The sequence below is a fragment of the Hemitrygon akajei genome, chromosome 15, assembly GCF_048418815.1.
Source record: "Hemitrygon akajei chromosome 15, sHemAka1.3, whole genome shotgun sequence".
Taxonomy (NCBI): domain Eukaryota; kingdom Metazoa; phylum Chordata; class Chondrichthyes; order Myliobatiformes; family Dasyatidae; genus Hemitrygon; species Hemitrygon akajei.
The window spans coordinates 3,773,981-3,793,365 of record NC_133138.1 but is presented as its reverse complement, the minus strand read 5'-3'; the positions used below and the strand labels follow the sequence as shown (position 1 = coordinate 3,793,365).

At 41.2% G+C, this 19,385-nt stretch overlaps 1 protein-coding gene across 6 annotated transcripts in view; it reads right to left on the bottom strand.

The window, feature by feature from the left end:
- Positions 1-19,385, bottom strand: part of rnf130 (ring finger protein 130) — a 234,810-nt gene that overhangs the window by 196,313 nt on the left and 19,112 nt on the right. For all 6 annotated transcript variants that reach the window (XR_012101564.1, XM_073067066.1, XM_073067069.1 and 3 more), the window contains exon 2: positions 896-1,143. Coding sequence is in view for 5 of the 6 variants with exons in the window: in XM_073067066.1 (XP_072923167.1) it covers positions 896-1,143 (248 nt within the window). In the remaining variant the exon portion in view is untranslated. The remainder of the gene's footprint in view (positions 1-895; positions 1,144-19,385) is intronic.

The following is a 19,385-nucleotide window of genomic DNA, read 5'->3' as shown; positions in this document are numbered from 1 at the left end:
GCACACCTTGGAAATAAATTATTCTTTAATATCAGATTATTTCAAATATTTATAATTGACTGAACATTTATTGAAAATTTACACTTTCTGATTTAACCTATGTTCTGTTCTTTGTTTTTACATTTCTCAGTTACTGAGAAATTAGATTCACATTTTACTTAATTCATATTTATTACTTAACAAGCCAACATTAAATCATTGAAATATATAAAGTGTCAACAAGATTATTTTTTTTTTAAATAACTGGAAGATTGAGACAGACTTGCAAACAATATCAGGAATTTGGTCCCTGGAGTTACAGAATGATCAGAAATTCAATAACATTTTGGAGAACTAAACTGAGCAGTTTGCAATTTTCAACTTTCATAAATACATGAAATGTTCCCCAATGCTATATTCTTCTGAGGAAAAAGGTTGATGGGCTCTTGATTAGTCGAGATGTCAAAGGTTACGGGGAGAAGGCAGGAGAATGGGGTTGAGAGGGATCAGCCACGATGAAATGGCAAAGCAGACTCGATAGGCTGAGTGGCCTAATTCTGCTCCTATGTTTTATGGTCTTCCTCAAATGTCAACTCTATTTTTCTCTGTTTTCCTGCATTCAACTTCAAGCAAGCAACTTTTTTCATGTGCCTATCAAAGTTCTTTTTACTTTGAACAAACTTCACTCAAGAACTTAATGTACCCAATGGCTTGGCCATCACAGATGTCTGTGGCAATGAATTCCACAGATTCAACACCCTGTAGCTAAAGAAATTCCTCCTCATCTGTGTTCTAAATGGATGTCCCTCTATTTTGAGTCTCAACAGACATTTGACAAAATTATTTTCAGTTTGCATTCTACAATCACAATGAGCATTGAATGTAAAACAAGTATTTACAATATCAAGCTACTGACCTGATTGCGCCCACGTAGGTTTGCATATCTGAATTTCTGGATGAAATAAAAGATCAGCCAAGCCAGTGATGTGATCATCAGTACAATAAAAGATATGGAGACGAAGACCAGAGAGCCACGGCTATACTTCGAAGAATGTGATGATCCAACTGCGATGGACATCAACACAGTGAAGTTTTTTTCCACATAGTGCAGAATCTCACGACCCCTCTGCTCAGAAATCATGATGGCCACTATGTTACCAGTTCCTGAAAGAAACAAAAATATTGCACTTAATCTCGAGAGAGACCTACTGGATTTAAAGTTCCAAACTGTCTGAAAGTTGAAGGATGTGGAGGGTGGAGAGTTAGGAAGGGGTAAACTGGTAATTGTGAAACATGTTTATATCTGGAAGAAAGCAGTGTTAAAGATTTGGTATTTCCATTTTATCCTGCAACTGTCCTCACATCCTCAGATACCAGATGTTTAAATAACTAATCAGGCACAGGGTCCAGTAACATTTCAGATATTGTTTAACCTTCAATCACAGCATGCCTAGCATTCCCAACATTTCCTCTAGCCCAACAAAAATAGATATCCAGTTTTCTACACAATTCAGAAGTCTGAGTTATTGAACCAGAGACACACATTTAAAGATTAGCTTTGTCACATGAACATCAAAACATATAGTTTCTTAATATCCCCAATGCACCTGCCTCTACCAGTACCCCTAGCACCAACCATGCTGTATATTAAAAAAACTATCTCCGACATCCCTCCTATATTTTCCTCCAATTACCTTAAAATTATGCCACCCGCTCCCACCCCACCCCATATTAGCCAGTTCTGCCCTGGGAAAAAGTCTCTGGCTATCCTCTGGATCTATGCCTCTTATCATCTTACACACCTCAATTAATTCACCTCTCATCCTCTTCCACTCTAAACAGAAAAGCCCTAGCTTACTCAACCTATCCTCATAAGACATGCTCTCTAATCCAGGCAGCATCCTGGTAAATCTTTTGGTGCACTCTCTGAAGTTTCCACATCCTTCCTATAATGAGATGATCAGAACTGAACACAATACTCCAAGTGTGGTTTAACCAAAGTTTTATAGAGCTGTAATATTACCTCATGGCTCTTGAACTTAATCCCCAACAAACCATGGTTAATTATGGTTTAACCACCATATCAAGCTGTGCAGCAACTTTGAGGGATGTATGGTCGCAAATCCCAAGATCTCCATGTTCCCTGTTTCAGAGTGAATCATCAAATTCAATCTAAGGGGTCCCATGGTTTAGTGCGATGCTATTATAGCTCCGAGCGTTGGAGTTCAGAGCTCAATTCTAGGGTTCTCTGTAAGAAAGGTTGTACGTTCTTCCCGTTTGCTTGGGGTTTTCTGATAGTCCAAAGATGTACTGGTTAGTAGATTCGGCTGTGATTAGGCTCAGGTTTAATATGGTGAGTTGCTGGGCTGGAAGGGCCTGTCCTACACGGTCTCAGTAAGTAAGTAAATAAATAAATTCCACATGCCAACAATCTTTTTTTCACATACTTATTATCCTTCAAATCATAATCGGAACATTAAGTAGGTATCTCATCAGTAGCAATAGCATCCTCTTTGCTCAAAATAATTATTTTTCAGCTCTTTAATGACAAATTACTATATTTATGTTTGATTTTATTTGCTCCTAAATAAAGCAGCTTTTATCAACATATAGGAGGCAGAATGAAAATCTGGCTGAGTGGTGCCATAAGAACAACCCCCTAACTCAAGGTCAGCAAGGCCAAGGAGCTGATTATTAACTTCAGGAGGAGGAAACCAGAGGTCCACAAGCCAGTCTTCATCAGAGGATCAGAGCTGGAGAGGGTCAACAACTTTAAATTCCTCGGTGTTAACATTTCAGAGGACTTTTCCTGGGCCCAGCATGCAAGTGCCATTATGAAGAAAGCACAGCAGCATCTCAACTTCTTTAGCAGCTTGAGAAGATTCAGCATGACATCTAAAATTTTGACAAACTTCTAGATATGTGCGGTAGAAAATCTATTGACTGGTTGCATCATGGCTTGGTATGGAAACACCAATGCCCTTGAATGGAAAATCCATTAAAAATTAATGGATATGGCCTGGTCCATCATGGGTAAATCCCTCTCCACCACTGAGCACATCTACACAGAACAATGTCACAGGAATGCAGCATCCATCGTCAAGGACCGCCACCATCCAGGCCACGCTCTCTTCTGACTGCTGCCAACAGGAAGATAGAACATAGAACAATACAACACAGTACAGGCCCTTCAACCCTGCCTCCCATATAACCCTCCACCTTAAATTCCTCCATATAACTGTCTAGTAGTCTCTTAAATTTCATTAGTGTATCTGCCTCCACCACTGACTCAGGCAGTGCATTCCACGCACCAACCACACTCTGAGTAAAAATATCTTCCTCTAATATCCCCCTTGAACTTTTCTCCCCTTACCTTAAAGCCATGTCCTCTTGCAATGAGCAGTGGTGCCCTGGGGAAGAGGAGCTGGCTGTCCACTCTGTCTATTCCTCTTAATATCTTGTATACCTCTATCATGTCTCCCCTCATCCTCCTTCTCTCCAGAGAGTAAAGACCTAGCTCCCTTAATCTCTGATCATAATCCATACTCTCTAAACCAGGCAGCATCCTGGTAAATCTCCTCTGTACCCTTTCCAATGCTTCCACATCCTTCCTATAGTGAGGCGACCAGAACTGGACACAGTACTCCAAGTGTGGCCTAACCAGAGTTTTATAGAGCTGCATCATTACCCCGCAACTCTTAAAACTCTTTCCCTCGACTTATGAAAGCTAACACTCTATAAGCTTTCTTAACTACCCTATCTACCTGTGAGACAACTTTCAGGGATCTGTGGACATGTACCCACCAGATCCCTCTGCTCCTCCACACTCTCAAGTATCCTACCATTTACTTTGTACTCTGCCTTGGAGTTTGTCCTTCCAAAGTGTACCACCTCACACTTCTTTGGGTTGAACTCCATCTGCCACTTCTCAGCCCACTTCTGCATCCTATCAATGTCTCTCTGCAATCTTAGACAATCCTCAACACTATTCACAACACCACCAACCTTTGTGTCATCTGCAAACTTGCCAACCCACCCTTCTACCCCCAAGTCCAGGTCATTAATAAAAATCATGAAAAGCAGAGGTCCCAGAACCGATCCTTGTGGGACACCACTAGTCACAACCCTCCAATCTGAATGTACTCCATCCACCACGACCCTCTGCTTTCTGCAGGCAAGCCAATTCTGAATCCACCTGGCCAAACTTCCCTGGATCCTATGCCTTCTGACTTTCTGAATAAGCCTACCGTGTGGTACCTTGTCAAATGGTACAGAAGCCTCAGGATTCACACCACCAGATTCAGGAAAGTTATTACCCTTTAACCATTAGGCTCTTGAACCAGTGGGGATAACTTCACTCCCCCCATCACTGAACTGTTCCCACAATCTATGGACTCATTTTCAAGGACTCTTCATCTCATGTTTTTGATATTTATTGCTTATTTATTTATTACTTTTTTTTGTATTTGTTGTCAGTTTTTTGACTTTTGCACATTGATTGGATGCACAGTTGGTGTGGTCTTTCATTGATTCTATTATAATTACCATGCCATTATAGAGTTATTGAGTTTGCCCAGGTTATATGTGGTGACATAAATGTACTTTGATAATAAATTTACTTTGAACTTTGATTTACCAGACAACAATGATTCCCACTCTCTAGTCTGCTTCAGAGAGGACAACTCTCAGTTCGCATGACAAAGTGTTAGAGAAGTCCTGTCACAACACTTTCTGTAGATTCCTCCAAATCTTTGTCAGGACGATGATGATGATAATAATAATAATAATAACAACAACAACAATAACTATTACTTTAATCATAACGCCATTCTCATACAGATGATATAGTTAAAGAGCTTTACAATGGGATAAAAGCTCAAGTATGAAAATAAAACAAAAATATGGTGGTGTGGGGCCTGAAGCTGCCATAAGTTCCTTCCTAATGACAGCAATCAGAAGAGGGCATGGCCTGTGTGGTTGGGGATGCTGATGATGGATGTTACTTTCCTGTGACAGCGCTCTGTGTAGATGTGCTCAATGGTGGGGATGACTTCACCCCAATGAAATAGACTTTACCCACAACTTTTTGTAGGATTTTCTATTCAAGGACATTGCTGTTCAAGAGCTTAATATTAGACCTGACTCCTTGATCTTTATGTATTCTTTTCTTCAGATGACCAAAGACTATGGTGACCCATGATGGAGTGTATTAACTATCAGCGGTACAATGGAAACTGTGAGCAGTTTCAAACTCCTGGGAGTGCACATAACACACAACATCTCACGGTCCCAGAACACATCCTATGCAATCAGGAAACCTCACCAATGCTCACTTTCTGAGGAGACTTAAGACAGCTGGATTCTGTACATCTATACTACCCAACATGGCAGGAGGCAAAGAGTGGGAATAAAGGGAGCCTTTTCTGGTTGACCGACAGTGACCAGAGATGTTCCATAGGTGTTGGGACGATTTCTTTTTATGTTATATGTCAATTAATTGGATGATGACATTGATGGCTTTGTGGCTAAGTTTACAGATGACAGGAGAATAGATGGGGGGCAGGCGGTGTTGAGGAAGCAGGGACTTAGACATTAGGAGAATGGGCAAAGAAATGGCAGATGGAATACAGTGTCAGGAAGTGTATGGTCATGTACTTTGGTAGAAAGAACAAAAGCGTAGACTATTTTCTAACCAGGGAGAAAATTCAAAAATTAGAGATGGAAAGGGAATTGGGAGTCCTCATGCAGAATTTCCTAAAGGTTAACTTGCATGTTGAGTCGATGGTGAGGAAGGTAAATGCAATGTTAGTATTCATTTCGAGAAGACTAGAATATAAAAGCAAGAATGTAATGCTGAGGCTTCACAAGGCACTGGTGAGGTCTCACTTGCAATATCGTGAGCAGCTTTGACTCCAACATCTTCCCAACCACTGAAGTCAGGTTAACTGGTCTATAATTTCCTTCCTGCAGTCTACCTCCATTCTTAAAGAGTGGAGTGACAATTCCAATTTTTCAGTCCTCTGGAACCATGCCAGAGCCCAATGATTCTTGAAAGATCATTATTAATGCCTCCACAATCTCGACTGCTACCTGTATCAGAAGCCTAAGGTGCAGTTCATCTGATCTGGATGATTTATGTACCTTTAGGTCTCAGTTTTTTTGAGTACCTTCTCCCTTGTAATAGTAACTGCACTCATTTCTCTTCCCTCACACCCTTCAACACCTGGTACACTGCTAATGTCTTCCACAGTGAAGATTGATGCAAAATACTCATTTAGTTCATCTGCCACCTCCTTGACCCCTGTTATTATTTCTCTGGTCTCATTTTCCGGCAGTCCTACATCCACTCCCAACTCTCTTTTTACATACCTGAAAAATCTTTTTCTATCCACCTTGATATCATTTGCTAGCTTGCTTTCAGATTTCATCTTTTCCCTCCTAATGATTCTTTTAGTTCTTTCTGTAGGTTTTTAAAAACTTCCCAATTCTCTATGTTACTACTAATTTTTGCTTGGTTGTATGCCCTCTCTTTTGCTTTTATATTAGTTTTGACTTCCTTTGTCAGCCATGGTTGTACTATTTTGCCATTTAAGTATTTCTTTGTTTTTGGAATACATCTACCCTGCACCTTCCTCATTTTCTCCCCAGAAACTCAAGCCATTGCTGCTCTGCTGTCATCTCTGTCAGCATCTCTTTCCAGTTTATTTTGGCCATCTCCTCTCTCATACCGCTGTAATTTCCTTTACTCCACTGAAATACTGCTACATCAGACTTTACTATCTCCCTCTCAAATTTCAAATTGAACTCAATCATATTGTGATTACTGCCTCCTAAAGGTTCCTTAACCTTGAACACCCTAATCGCCTACAGTTCATTACATAACACCCAATCCAGTATAGCTGATCCCATAGTAGGCTCAATGACAAATTGCTCTAAACACGCACCTCACAGGCATTCAAAAAACTCTCTCTCTTGAGATCCATTACCAAGCTGACTTTTCCAATCTACCTGCATGCTAAAATCTCCCATCTATTATAACCTGTGGTCCACATCCCAGCTACTACTTGGAGGCCAGTATATAACTGCCATCAGGGTCTTTTTACCCTTGCAGTTCTTAACCCAACCCACAACATCTTCCAATCCTATGTCATATCTTTCTAATGATTTGATGCCATTCTTTACCACTAGTGCCATGCCACCCCTTGTGCCTACTTCTTATTCCTTCGATACAATGTGTAACCTTGGACATTCAGCTCCCAACTACAACCATTTTTCAGTTACGATTCACTGTTGGGCACAACATCGTACTGGGCAAACTGTAAAAGTGCAACAAGATAATCCACCTTATTTCTTATATTCTGTGCATTGAGATATAACACATTGAATAATGTATGTGCTACCATTTTTGATTCTGCATCCCTAATGCACAGATGGCTGCAACTATGTCCTATCACCTGCCTGCCCTTCCTGATAGTCTGACTGCACACTACCTTTGCTTTTTTACCATCCATCCTATCCCGAGACCTTACACTCTGGTTCCCATCCCTCTGCCCAATTAACTTAAACCCTCCCCAACATCTCTAACAAACCTGCCTGCGAGAATATTGGTCCCCCTTAGGTTCAGGTGCAACCAGTCCCTTTTGAACAGGTCATACTTCCCCCAGCAGAGAGCTCAATGATCCAAGAACCTTAAGTCCTACCACCTGCACCAGCTTCTCCGCCACGCATTTATCTGCCAAAACATGCTGTTCCTATCTTCACTGCGCATGGCATAGATAGCAATCCAGAAATTACTTAACGTGGAAGTTGGGTTGTTGATTAGCCAGAGTGTTAAAGGTTAAGGGGAGAAAGCAGGAAAATGGGGTTGAGAGGGAAAATTGATCAGCCACGATGAAATGGCAGAGCAGATTCAATGGCCCGAATAGCCCAATTCTGATCCCATCTCTAGTGTACAGATCACAATGTAACACAAACAAAATGGAAACCAAGTTTTGATGGGAACCAAATTTGAGAAAGCTCTCCATTTTTTTAAGCTTTTATGAGATGGTTGATGCCGTTATCTTAACTTTTGTTGAAATTGTCTTGTGAAGTTCATTTGTATTTTGACAAACAGAATCCATGCAGTGACTCGGAAATCAGAAGAGATGGCCAAGAAGGACTCTAGTGATTATTCAAGTTCAGTTTATTGTCAAATGTACACATCTATGCCACCAAACAAAACAACATTCCTCTAGACTGAGTTGTACAACACAGTACAGGTAACTCATAACATAAAGTAATATTACCACAACTAAATTAACAAATAATAAAATGCATATATGACACAAGCTAAAAAGTAAAGAACAGAACACTACTGGTGCTTCATGTCTAATGAGACATAGGTGGTGGCCTGTGGAAAGAAGCCGTTTCCCATCCTAAAAGTTCTTGTCCTAATGCTATTATACTTCCTGCATTATATACGATGCCACACATTGGTTCAGAAACATCTCAAGACTTTACCTCTGGAATTGTTTTGGTTAGTCTTTCCAAAACAACAGTCAATTCTGTTTGCTAGATGAAGGTTCATGGATGATGTACATGGCTTTAACTTGGAGGCACGATTATTCTGAGGCAGAACAAAAAAGACTTGCAATCCAAGAATATCTATGCCTTACATTTCTATACAAGCCATCTTCTCAGTTGGTTCCTTGTTGCCCTTAATCTTTTCATAAGAATCCAATCTAACAGTATTCAGCATGAGGAAAATGCAAAGAGAAATTCTGCTTAATCTAAAACTTTTTCAAATAAACAAAACATGCATACTACTGGGACTCTTACTATTCCATGAAATATTTTCAAGCCAGGATTTGCATACACAGATCCTGGTGAAATGTAATCTTTACAATTTTCTTCTATGGCTATTGAAGCACTGAACCCAAAGGAATTTCCCAATATTTAACATTCTAGATTTTTCAGATTTCCACACTTGCCTGTGGCCTCTGTACTTTAATCAGTTTTATAAAACTCTGGTTAGGCTACATCTGGAGTATTGCATTCAATTCTGGTCGCCCCATTATAGGAAGGATATAGAGGCTTTGGAGAGGCTGCAGAAGTATTTCATCAAAGTGCTGCCTGGATTAGAGGGCACATGCTCAAAGGAGAGGTTGGACAAACTTGAGTTGTTGTCTCTGGAGCGATGTAGGCTGAGGTCTATAGGATGAGAGACAGAGTAGACAGCCAGCATCTTTCTCTCCGTGTTGAATGTCTAATGCCATAGGGCACATATTTAAGGTGAGGGCCAGGGTAAGTTTAAAAGAGATGTATGGGGCAAGTTTTTTTAAAGTAATGGGTGCCTGGACTGTGCTGTCAGGGATGGTGAAGAAGGCAGATATGAGACAGGTGTTCAAAAACCCCTTAGGTAGTCAGAAAGCATTGGTTTAGTTAGGCATTTGATAACTAAAGTAGTTTGGCACAACAATGTTCTTTGTTATTGCTGAAGAATCTGGGAAAAGACAATTGCAGCATTTTGTTTGTTTGCTTGTTAATTAATTGATTGATTAGGGTGTGAACAACCTAACATTCAATGACCAAGGAATTGATTGTGGACTTCAGGAGATAAAAGTCGAGAGAATAAACACCAGTCCTCATTGAGGGATCAGAAGTGAAAAGGGTGCACAGTTTCAGGTTCCTGGGTCTCAACATCTCTGAAGATCTGATCTGGTCCCAACATATTGATATAATTATAAAGAAGGCATGACAGCAGCTATATTGCATTAAGAGTTTTGAGGAAATTTGGTACATTACCAAAGGCACTCGCATATTTCTACAGATGTACAATGGAGAGCATTCTGATTGATTGCATTACCATCTGGTCTGGAGGCTTCAAAGCACAGGATCATAAAAAAAATGCATTAAGTTGTAAACTCAATCAGTTCTGTCATGGGCATTAGCCTCCCCAGCATCAAGGCCATCTTCAAAAGACAATGCTTTAAAAAGACAGCATTCAACATAAAGGACCCCCAATCACCCATGACATGCCCTCTTCTCATTGCTACCATCAAGGTGGCAGTACAGGAACTCAATGACACACACTCAACACTTCAGGAAGAACTTCATCCCCACCACCATCAGATTTCCAAATGGACAATGAACCCATGAACACTTCCTCAGTATTTTTCCCCTTTTGTTTGCACTACTTATTTAACACATGTTAAATATATACTGTACTTCTTACTGTAATTTATTGTTTTTGTTACTGTGATTTGCAATGTACTGCTGCTGCAAAACAAATTTCACAACAAATGCTGGCAATATTAAACCTGATGTTGATTATTGCCCAGGTTAACTATGCTGGACCTGTACACCAATATATAGTACAGAACCATCACTACACAAGTCAACATTGGAGGTTGCTAGTTTTGAGTTTATAGTCATTTCTTAAGGTACAGCACCTTTCTAATGGCCGCTTACACCAGTCATTTTTAGTTTAACCTCAGGGCATGAATAACAATGAACTGTGACATTTATATCTACAAATCAGTGTCAGATTTAGCCCATGACTTATTTACTGTGTTACACCTGCTGGTGTTTGAGGCAGCAATGAAGGTTCTCCATCGCTGTCTGTCCATACTGCCGCACACAGATGCAGAGGGATTAATTATTTCTGTTTTATTTGACCAGTCACAGTTGCTAGCCCTAAACTGAAGCCCGGAACCTGGAGAGCCACTCTTAGTCCGGTCTCTATACCCTTTAACTTTTATTTGACCAGTCACAATTGCTAGCCCTGAACTGAAGCCCAGAACCAGGAGAGCCACTCTTAGTCCAGTCTCTACCCTTTCACTTTTTTGGCATGGGTGATCCTACCAAAAGCCAAAGCACAAAACCCTGACTTCAGCCAGCATAGCTCTCTGGGTCATTGAGGCACGCAAGCCTCAAAACCCTAGAAGGTTGTGATCTTTTTGGATGATTTAGCTCATGACTAATCCAGAAATCATCAAAATAGAGTAGCACAAACACAAGAAAATCTGCAGATACTGGAAATCCAGACCAACACACACAAAATGCTGGAGGAATTCAGCAGGCCAGGCAACATCAATGGAGAAGAGTAAACAGTCGACGTTTCAGGCCTTCGTCATCCTGTTTACTCTTTTCCATAGATGTTACCTGGCCTCCTGAGTTCCTCCAGCATTTTGTGTGCTGCTTTGGAGTGGCACAAACAATGTTTAGTTACACTATTGAAGCTATTGCTGTTCAACCAGAGAAATACAATACAGGGAGATAAAAATTTACCCTAAACCCTGGGTTGGATTATCAAGTTGCAGAGTCCCTTTTATACTTCCATTAGTGGAAAGTGGAAAAAAAAAGTAGCAGTTGGAAATTAGCAGTGAATCAAACTGATGAAAATACTTGGCCAGTAAAGAACAGAGGAAGAAACAGTTAACATTTTAGGCCATTAACCTTGCATCAAAACAAGGGAAAGTCAGAAATAAAAGATATTCCAAGCTGCACAGAGAGGGAAAGGGGTGAAGAGGATGTCTGCCAACACCAAGAGACAGTGGATGATATAAATAGTGATAATAACAACACAGAGCAGATGGGACTTGTTCCCAGCAGATCTGTCTGGTGGAGGAATAAACAAAGATGAATGAAAACAGAGGAGAGAACAACACAGCGTTGAGATGGTAATAACTCACTGCAGATATGGGAAATCTGAAGTCAAAGAGTATGCTGGTAAAACTCAGCTCTTTATGCGGCATCTACAGATACAAAATAAACCCAGTTATAGGGTGATGACCCTTCATCAGAAATGGCCTCAATCACAAACAACAGAAAAATTGGCAGATGCTAGAAATCCAAGCAACACACACAAAATGCTGGAGGAACTCAGCAGGCCAGGTAGTATCTACGGAAAAGAGTACAGTTGATGTTTCAGACCAAGACATTTTGGCAAGACAGGAGAAAAAAAAAGATGAGGAGTAGATTTAAACGGTAGAGGAGGGGGAGAGAGAAACACAAGGTGATAGGTGAAACTGGGAGGGGGAAGGGATGAAATAAAGAGCTGAGAAGTTGATTGGTGAAAGGTACAGGGCTGGAGAAGGGGGAGTCTGAAAGGAGAGAACAGAAGGCCATGGAATAAAGAAAAGGGGGGAGGAACACCAGAGGGAGGCGATGGGCAGGCAAGGAGATGAGATGACAGATGGAAAAGGGGGTGGGGAATGGTGAAGGAGAGGTGGGGGCAATACCGGAATTTCGAGAAATCGATGTTCGTGTCAAAAGGTTGGAGGTTGTTCCTCAACCTGAGAGTGTACTTTTTTTCCATAGATGCTGCCTGGCCTGCTGAGTTCCTTTGGCCCAACCTGAGCATGCTGACCAAGATGCCTACCAAAGCAATTTGTCTGCATTTTCACCAATTGCTTTTAAACCTGCCTTATCCATATTCCTGTCCAAATGTCATATAAATCTGCAACTGTATACAGCCTGTGGCAGCTTGTTTCGGCCAACTTTGACTTTACTCTGTTCCCTAGATGAGTTCCTCCAGCATTTTGTATGTGTTGATTAGAAGTGGCCTGTTCTAACACAAACTGCAAGGACTGATTTTCTGAAAATATTGTGTTCCTGAGCATTAGAAATGCAGTTCATTCCAATGTTAGGCTTGGTTAGAGTAGTATACAAGGTCAAAAACAGATTTGAAGGGGAAAGTAACAGAAAGGTATATTAGGCAACCTGAGATTAAGATTAACAAAGGGAAATAAACATTGATCTCCCTCCTACCACTCATTCCGGCGACCATGACAAGTGCTACACCTGCCCTACACCTTTTCCCTCACCTCAATTCACAGCCCCGAACTGTCCTCCCAGGTGAGGTGAAATTTTACCTGTGAGTCTGTCAGAGTCTTTTATTGTATCCAATGCTCCTGGTGCTGCCTCCTCTATAATTGGTGAGACCCAGTTCAGAGTGGGGTACTGCTTCGCCACACAGGCAGGATCTTCTGGTGGTTACCCATCTCAATTTGACTTCCCACTGTTCCTCTACTGTCACATTGAGGCCAAACTCAGGTTGGAGAAGCAACACCTCATATTCTGACTGGATAGTCTCCAACCTGATGGTATAAACATCAATTTCTTTTAACTTCTAATCATCATTCCCCTCAGTTCTTCATCACTCCCTCACTTCTCCTTTTCCATTCCCCATTCTGGCTTCCCTCTTACTCCTTCTCACCTGTTCATCACTTCCCTCTGGTTCCCCCACCCCCTTCCCTTTATTGCATGGCCCACTCCTTTCTAACTAAATTCCTCCTTCTTCAGCACTTTACCTCTTCCAACTATCCACTCCCAGCTTCTTACTTCATCCCATCTCACCCACCTTCCCCCCACCATGTCTCACCTATCACCTGCCAAATGTACTCCTCCCACTCCCTGCCTTCTTATTCTGACCTCTTCCCCCTTCCTTTCCAGTCCTGATGAAGGGTCTCAGCTTGAAGTGTAAACTGTTTATTCCTCTCATAGATGCTGCCTGGCTTGCTGATTTCCTCCAGCATTTTGTGTGTGTTCTCAAGATTTCCAGTATCCACAGAATCTCTTGTGGTTATGCTTTACTTTGGGCATGTTCTCTGTTTTATGAAGACTTATAATTTCCTAAAATAATGTAACTTGCATTATGGGTCACGTATTTTAAGTCAATTTGAGGTAGAGTTAAATATTTTCTCATGGACTGATTTCACTATTTTGAGTAGTTTGACAACAGTGAAATCTAATACTTGGCACAGCAATGTTAGATCAGCACAGTGGCAGAGACCAGAGCTGTGATTGTTTTCTGGTTGATGGAGATAAGAGTATAACATCATTCACAGGCATGGTATCCAGAGAAAAGGGAAGTTAAGTAAAGAGATGAATAATCAATAGGTCTGACATTATCTGTTGAAAAGGAAGCTGTTACGTGGATCAGATTATCTGATCATCTCCAATGGTACCTCTCTCCTTCCTGTGAAAGTGTAGGAGTTACAACACTTACTCATGTATCTCTTTCTTTCCCCACCATCCAGTGACCCCAAATATTTTTGCAGATGAATCACTTGAACTTTTTCCAATGTAATATCCATTCATTGCTCACAATGTAGTGTGAAACTAAGCACTTTCATTCAATTTAAAAGGTTAACTTTAGGGACACAGGACTTTCTGCAGATGACGGAAACCCAAAGAAATTTGTGCAAAACTACAGTTTAGGGCATTGGAATTCAGAGTTTAATCCCACCATCCTCTGAAGGAGTCTCTGTATATTCTCCCTGTGGAATGCATGGGGTTTCTTCCAGTCCTCTGGTTTCCTCCCATAGTCCAAAAGACATACCGGGTAGGTTAACTGGTCAGTGTAATTGTCCCATGATTGGACTAGGGTTAAATCAGGGTTGTCAGCGGTTGCTGGGCAGTGAGTCTCAAAGGGTTGCAAGAGTGTATTCCATGCCGTATCTCTAAATACTTGGAGGAACTCAGCAAATCAGGCAGCATCTATGGACAGGAGTAAACAATTGATGTTTCGGGCTGAGATCCTTTATCAAGACTGGAAAGGAAGCAGGAAAAAGCCAGAATAGGGTGGTGGGGAAGGAGCACAAGCTGGCAGGTGACAGGTATCAAGAATGGGGAATGGAGCCCCTCTTCCTTCCCTTTACTGCATGGTGCACTGTCCCTTTTTTAGATTCCTTCTTCTTCAGCCCTTTACCTCTTCCACCTATCCCCTTCTGGGTTCTCACTCATCTTCCTCTCTCTCAGCCACCCACACTTCCCCCTCACCTGATCTCACCTATCACCTTGTTCTCCTACTTCTCCCCCCATCTTATTCTGTTTTCCCCTTCCTTTCCCGTCTTGATGAAAGGTTTCAGACCGAAACATTGACTGTTTATTCCCCTCCATATATGCTGCTGAGTTCCTCCAGTATTTTGTGTGTTGGCCAAGGTAAAACACGCCATTGAATAAATATCCTGCATGCCAGTAAGGCATAACAGTCAGCAGCAAAGTGAATAAGCTTCATGCTGACCAGGAACTATACTTCTATAAAAACTTAGTGACCTCTGTAGCAAGAATTTCCCTTTTAAAATGTCTGCCTGCAGCTTTTAGCTAAGTATTCAAAGGTATGCCTATATTATAACAGCTGCAATGGCAGTAACATCATGAAGGATCCCATTCTCTCTGCTCACAAACTTTCTGTCCTACTCCCATCAGGGAGGGGGCTACGTAGTATCCACGCCAGGGCCATCTGACTCAAAAACAGTTACTTTCCCCAAGCAGTAATACTGATCAACACCTCCACCTACTAACCTACCCTTCCACACCCCCAACCACCACTACTTTATCATTTCCTGTCAGTCACCTTATGTACAGACACTCCTGTGCCTAGTGTCACTTTATGGATATACAATCAATGCATACAAGCTATCATATATATTTATATTTATTGTGTATTTTATCCTGTGTTCTTTATCTTATTGTGTTTTTTGTGCTGCATCAGATCTGGAGTAACAATTATTTTGTTCTCCTTTAAATGTTTACTGGAAATATCATTAAACAATCTTACAGTCATAGAATCATAGAAAAGTACAGCACAGAAACAGGCCCTTCCACCCTATCTAGTCCCTAACCATTTGAACTGCCTACTCTATTCTCCTGCACCGGGACAAAGAGCCTCTATACCCCTACCATCCATGTACCTATCCAAACTTATCTTAAACATTGATTCAAGATTCATGCAAGCTTGCTTTCAGATACATGAAAATCCAATGATTAAAAGGATGTTAAGTAACATTTTAAACATTGCACGGAGACTAGAACATTCGTAAGTGTGTGTTGGAAACATTTTGACAAGATTTTGTATCGGTATTGCACTAGATATTAAGGCTTGATCTTTGAGTCTCTGTCTGCTTTTGAGGAGAGAATGCTGCCGAGGTAGGGAAAGTGGTCTACATTTTCAAGGAAAATGGCAGGTTGGATAGTGGCTGATTTTGACCTGTGTTTTTTTTTCAAGACAGGACTCAGGTCCTATGTGGCTTTTCAAAGGCATTCAGGATATATTGGAGCTTCAAAGATTCATTTATTATCGAAGTATATAACTCTGAAATTCTTCTCCAGTTAGCTATGAAACCAAGAAAAGAACAGCAGCATGATTATCAACCCAACCCCCAAAGCTCTCCTTCCAGCACAAAAAAGGAACAAGCACATTGACCCCCAAATCCACCCCCCCGCTACAAAAAAAAATTAGAACGATTGGGTGAAAAAGACAGAATATAAAACAATATGACTGAAAAAAAGACTGTAGTCCTAGTGCATATCCAAAACATAGAAAACGTGGGTAACATTATCCAGGCACAGCAGTAGTCCTTTCCCTCTGCAGCAGTACAGCACTCCTACCAGCAATCAAAAGCTAGTCTCTCTCCTCTCCGGCAGCAAATCCATCTCACCAGCAATCAAAAAGTAGTCTTCCCTCTCTGGCAGCAGAGCTATCGCACCCGGAATCAAAAGGCAGGCAGCTGGCGCTCACCTTCCACATTTGCCTTGATGTTTCAATCTCCCTCATCGCCTTTACAGGCGAACAATGGAATCGAACAGCAGCTTGTGCCTTGTCCTGCAGCCTTCTCCCCGCGAGGTTCGCGCATACTGCCTCTGCCTCCCGGAATCCTCTCAGGGACTACAGAGCATTGGAACATCCAAATGATCTCCAAATTCTAAATCACAGACTCCAATAATTCCAGAATCACATTCAATACGAAAAATAAACATAAAAGATGTGAAATATATGGTTTCATGACCTATCAAGAAGATGTCAACCAAAGGAGCATTGTGCACAGGTGGCAACTGGACCAGAAGGTCTTCTTCAGAGTGTGCTGCGATGGCATTGTCACCCACATACTGACACTCCATGATAGTGGTGGTACTGACCTCGTTCTTGGCCTTGAACCGGTTAAGGTTGAAAAGCCTGTTGGCCATTCTATACACGATTGGGATTCCCTGTGGCAGCCCTTGGTCATTGAGGTGAAAGATGTCAGCAATCAAGATGGCAAATATGCTGAGTGCAATGATACAGCCCTGTTTGACTCCTGTCCTGACAGTGAAGGATTCTGATTCAGCGCCACTGTTGCTGAGCACTGTGGCTGACATGCCACCATACAGCAGCCTCAGTATTCGTAAGTTCTTGTCAGGGCATCAATGCCTTGATAGTATACGCCTTAGATTATCTCTTTTTGGGGGGTTATCATTGTGCACAGCAGTTGTTTAGCACAAGTGTTACTTACAATGTAACAGCCTAGACCTGAATTCTGTCTATACCCATGTCTGAGCTGCTGCTTATTTGAAGAACAAAAATGTTCGGCAAACTACTTACTCTTCTGAAAGCCCTTATTTACACAGACACTGTTTACAACATCTTTTGGAATGAGATTACAGTGTTTTAAAGAAAAATCTTTCTGGATTCTGGTGGATTCTTCTAGTTATGGCCTAAGCAGTGCTTAAAATTAATGAGTATATGAGGGAGTTTCTAGGGAGGTGGAGATTGGGATTAATGGAATAGCTCTGAGAACTGACATAGATTCAGTGAGTCAACTAAAACTTCCAAAAGAGTAAATGATTTGCTGAGTACTACGTTACCTCAAATAAGGAGCAATTGATGCTTGCATGCAACAAGACCTGAGCATGGACAGCTTTCAGGCAGAGACTGAGAAGCAGCAAATAACACCTGTGCTAAACAAGTGCTGTGCTATAACATTCCCTGAGAAACAACCTGGGCGCCTCAGCCCTTGCCACACCATCAGGCACCTCCCAATCTTTAATTATGCACGAACTATTATAACAGAAAATATAGGAGATACTGAATGGGTCAGGCAGCATCTATGGAGAGGTGAACAGAGGTAATGAACCACCAAACATGTCAAGACCCATGTTGTACTGTCTCAGTACTTTTATATTTGTATGCTGTATCACTTTTTAATTTGCAGTTGTTTTGTAAGTAACACTATTCTTTGCATTTCTGGTTAGATGCTATCTGCATTTCATTGGCTTTGTATTTGTACTTGGCACAATGACAATAAAGTTGAATCTAATCTAATCTAATCTTTCTGAACATTTCAATTCATTATTTAAATAACCTTTGCCAAAAAGATTTAACAATAGAGTCTATATTGGAAATTACTCAGATGTTTTAGACAATAGACAGTAGGTGCAGGAGTAGGCCATTCTGCCCTTTTAGCCAGCACCGCCATTCACTGTGATCATGGCTGATCATACACAATCAATTTTATTCACTTCCCTTTGGCGCCCCAATATTTTCACAACTGAGATTACTCACCAACACAACAGCACGTGTTCAAGAGTCAGTACTTCAGGAAGGAAGCATTCATCACGAAGGAGCCTCACCATCCGAGACATCCCTTCTTCTCATTGCTACCATCAAGGAAGAGATACAGGAGCCTGAAGACCCGCTTTGGAGCCTGAACCCAAAGTGATTCATGAATAGCTTTTTCTCTGCTATCAGATTTCTGAACAGTCCGTGAACCCATGACCACAATTATTCCATTTTTTTGCACTATTTTGTAACTTACAGTAATTTACGTCTTTACATTGTACTGTTGCTGCATAACAAAAGTCACGTCATTCAAGTCAGTGATTATAAACACACTCCCAATGTGCACAGGCAATATGTGAAATAGAATCAAACATAAGTGATGCTATTTCATATATTGGACATGAAAATAAACAAAATACCTCAAAGGCCAGATACATGGAACTAAACTGGAAGACGCAAACACGAGGAAATCTGCAGATGCTGGAAATTCAAGCAACACACACAAAATGCTGGTGGAACGCAGCAGGCCAGGCAACATCTATAGGAAAAAGTACAGTCGAAATTTCGGGCCGAGACCCTTCGTTAGGACTAACGGAAAGAAGAGATAGTAAGAGATTTGAAAGTGGGAGGGGGAAGGGGAGATCTGAAATGATAGAAGACAGGAGGGGGAGGGGTGAAGCTAAGAGCTCAAAAGTAGATTGGCAAAAGGGATACAGAGCTGTTTGTATGTTTCAAGCTATTCTCATCTTTTCTCTTCTCAATTTAGCTCACATAGGATCCACAGTGACTTGTGAAATTGGGTTCAAAATTGTCTTGATCACAGAAGACAAAGGGTGGTGATAGAGGGGTACTTTTCTTACTGGAGGTCTGTGACTAGTGTTTTCTGTGGGGAACACTGTTGGATCTTCTGTTCGTTATATTAATGGTTTGGTTGAAAACTTAGGTTTAAGGTGGTGCTACTGAAGATGGTCGACAGCTTACTGGTGGTTCATAAAGGAAAAATACAACTAAATACCTTATTAATAACAGTTTTCTGTGGAAAATTGTGGCAAACTATCATTGCACACAATAAAGAGGCAAGTGAAGGCAAAGCTGACTCAAGAGT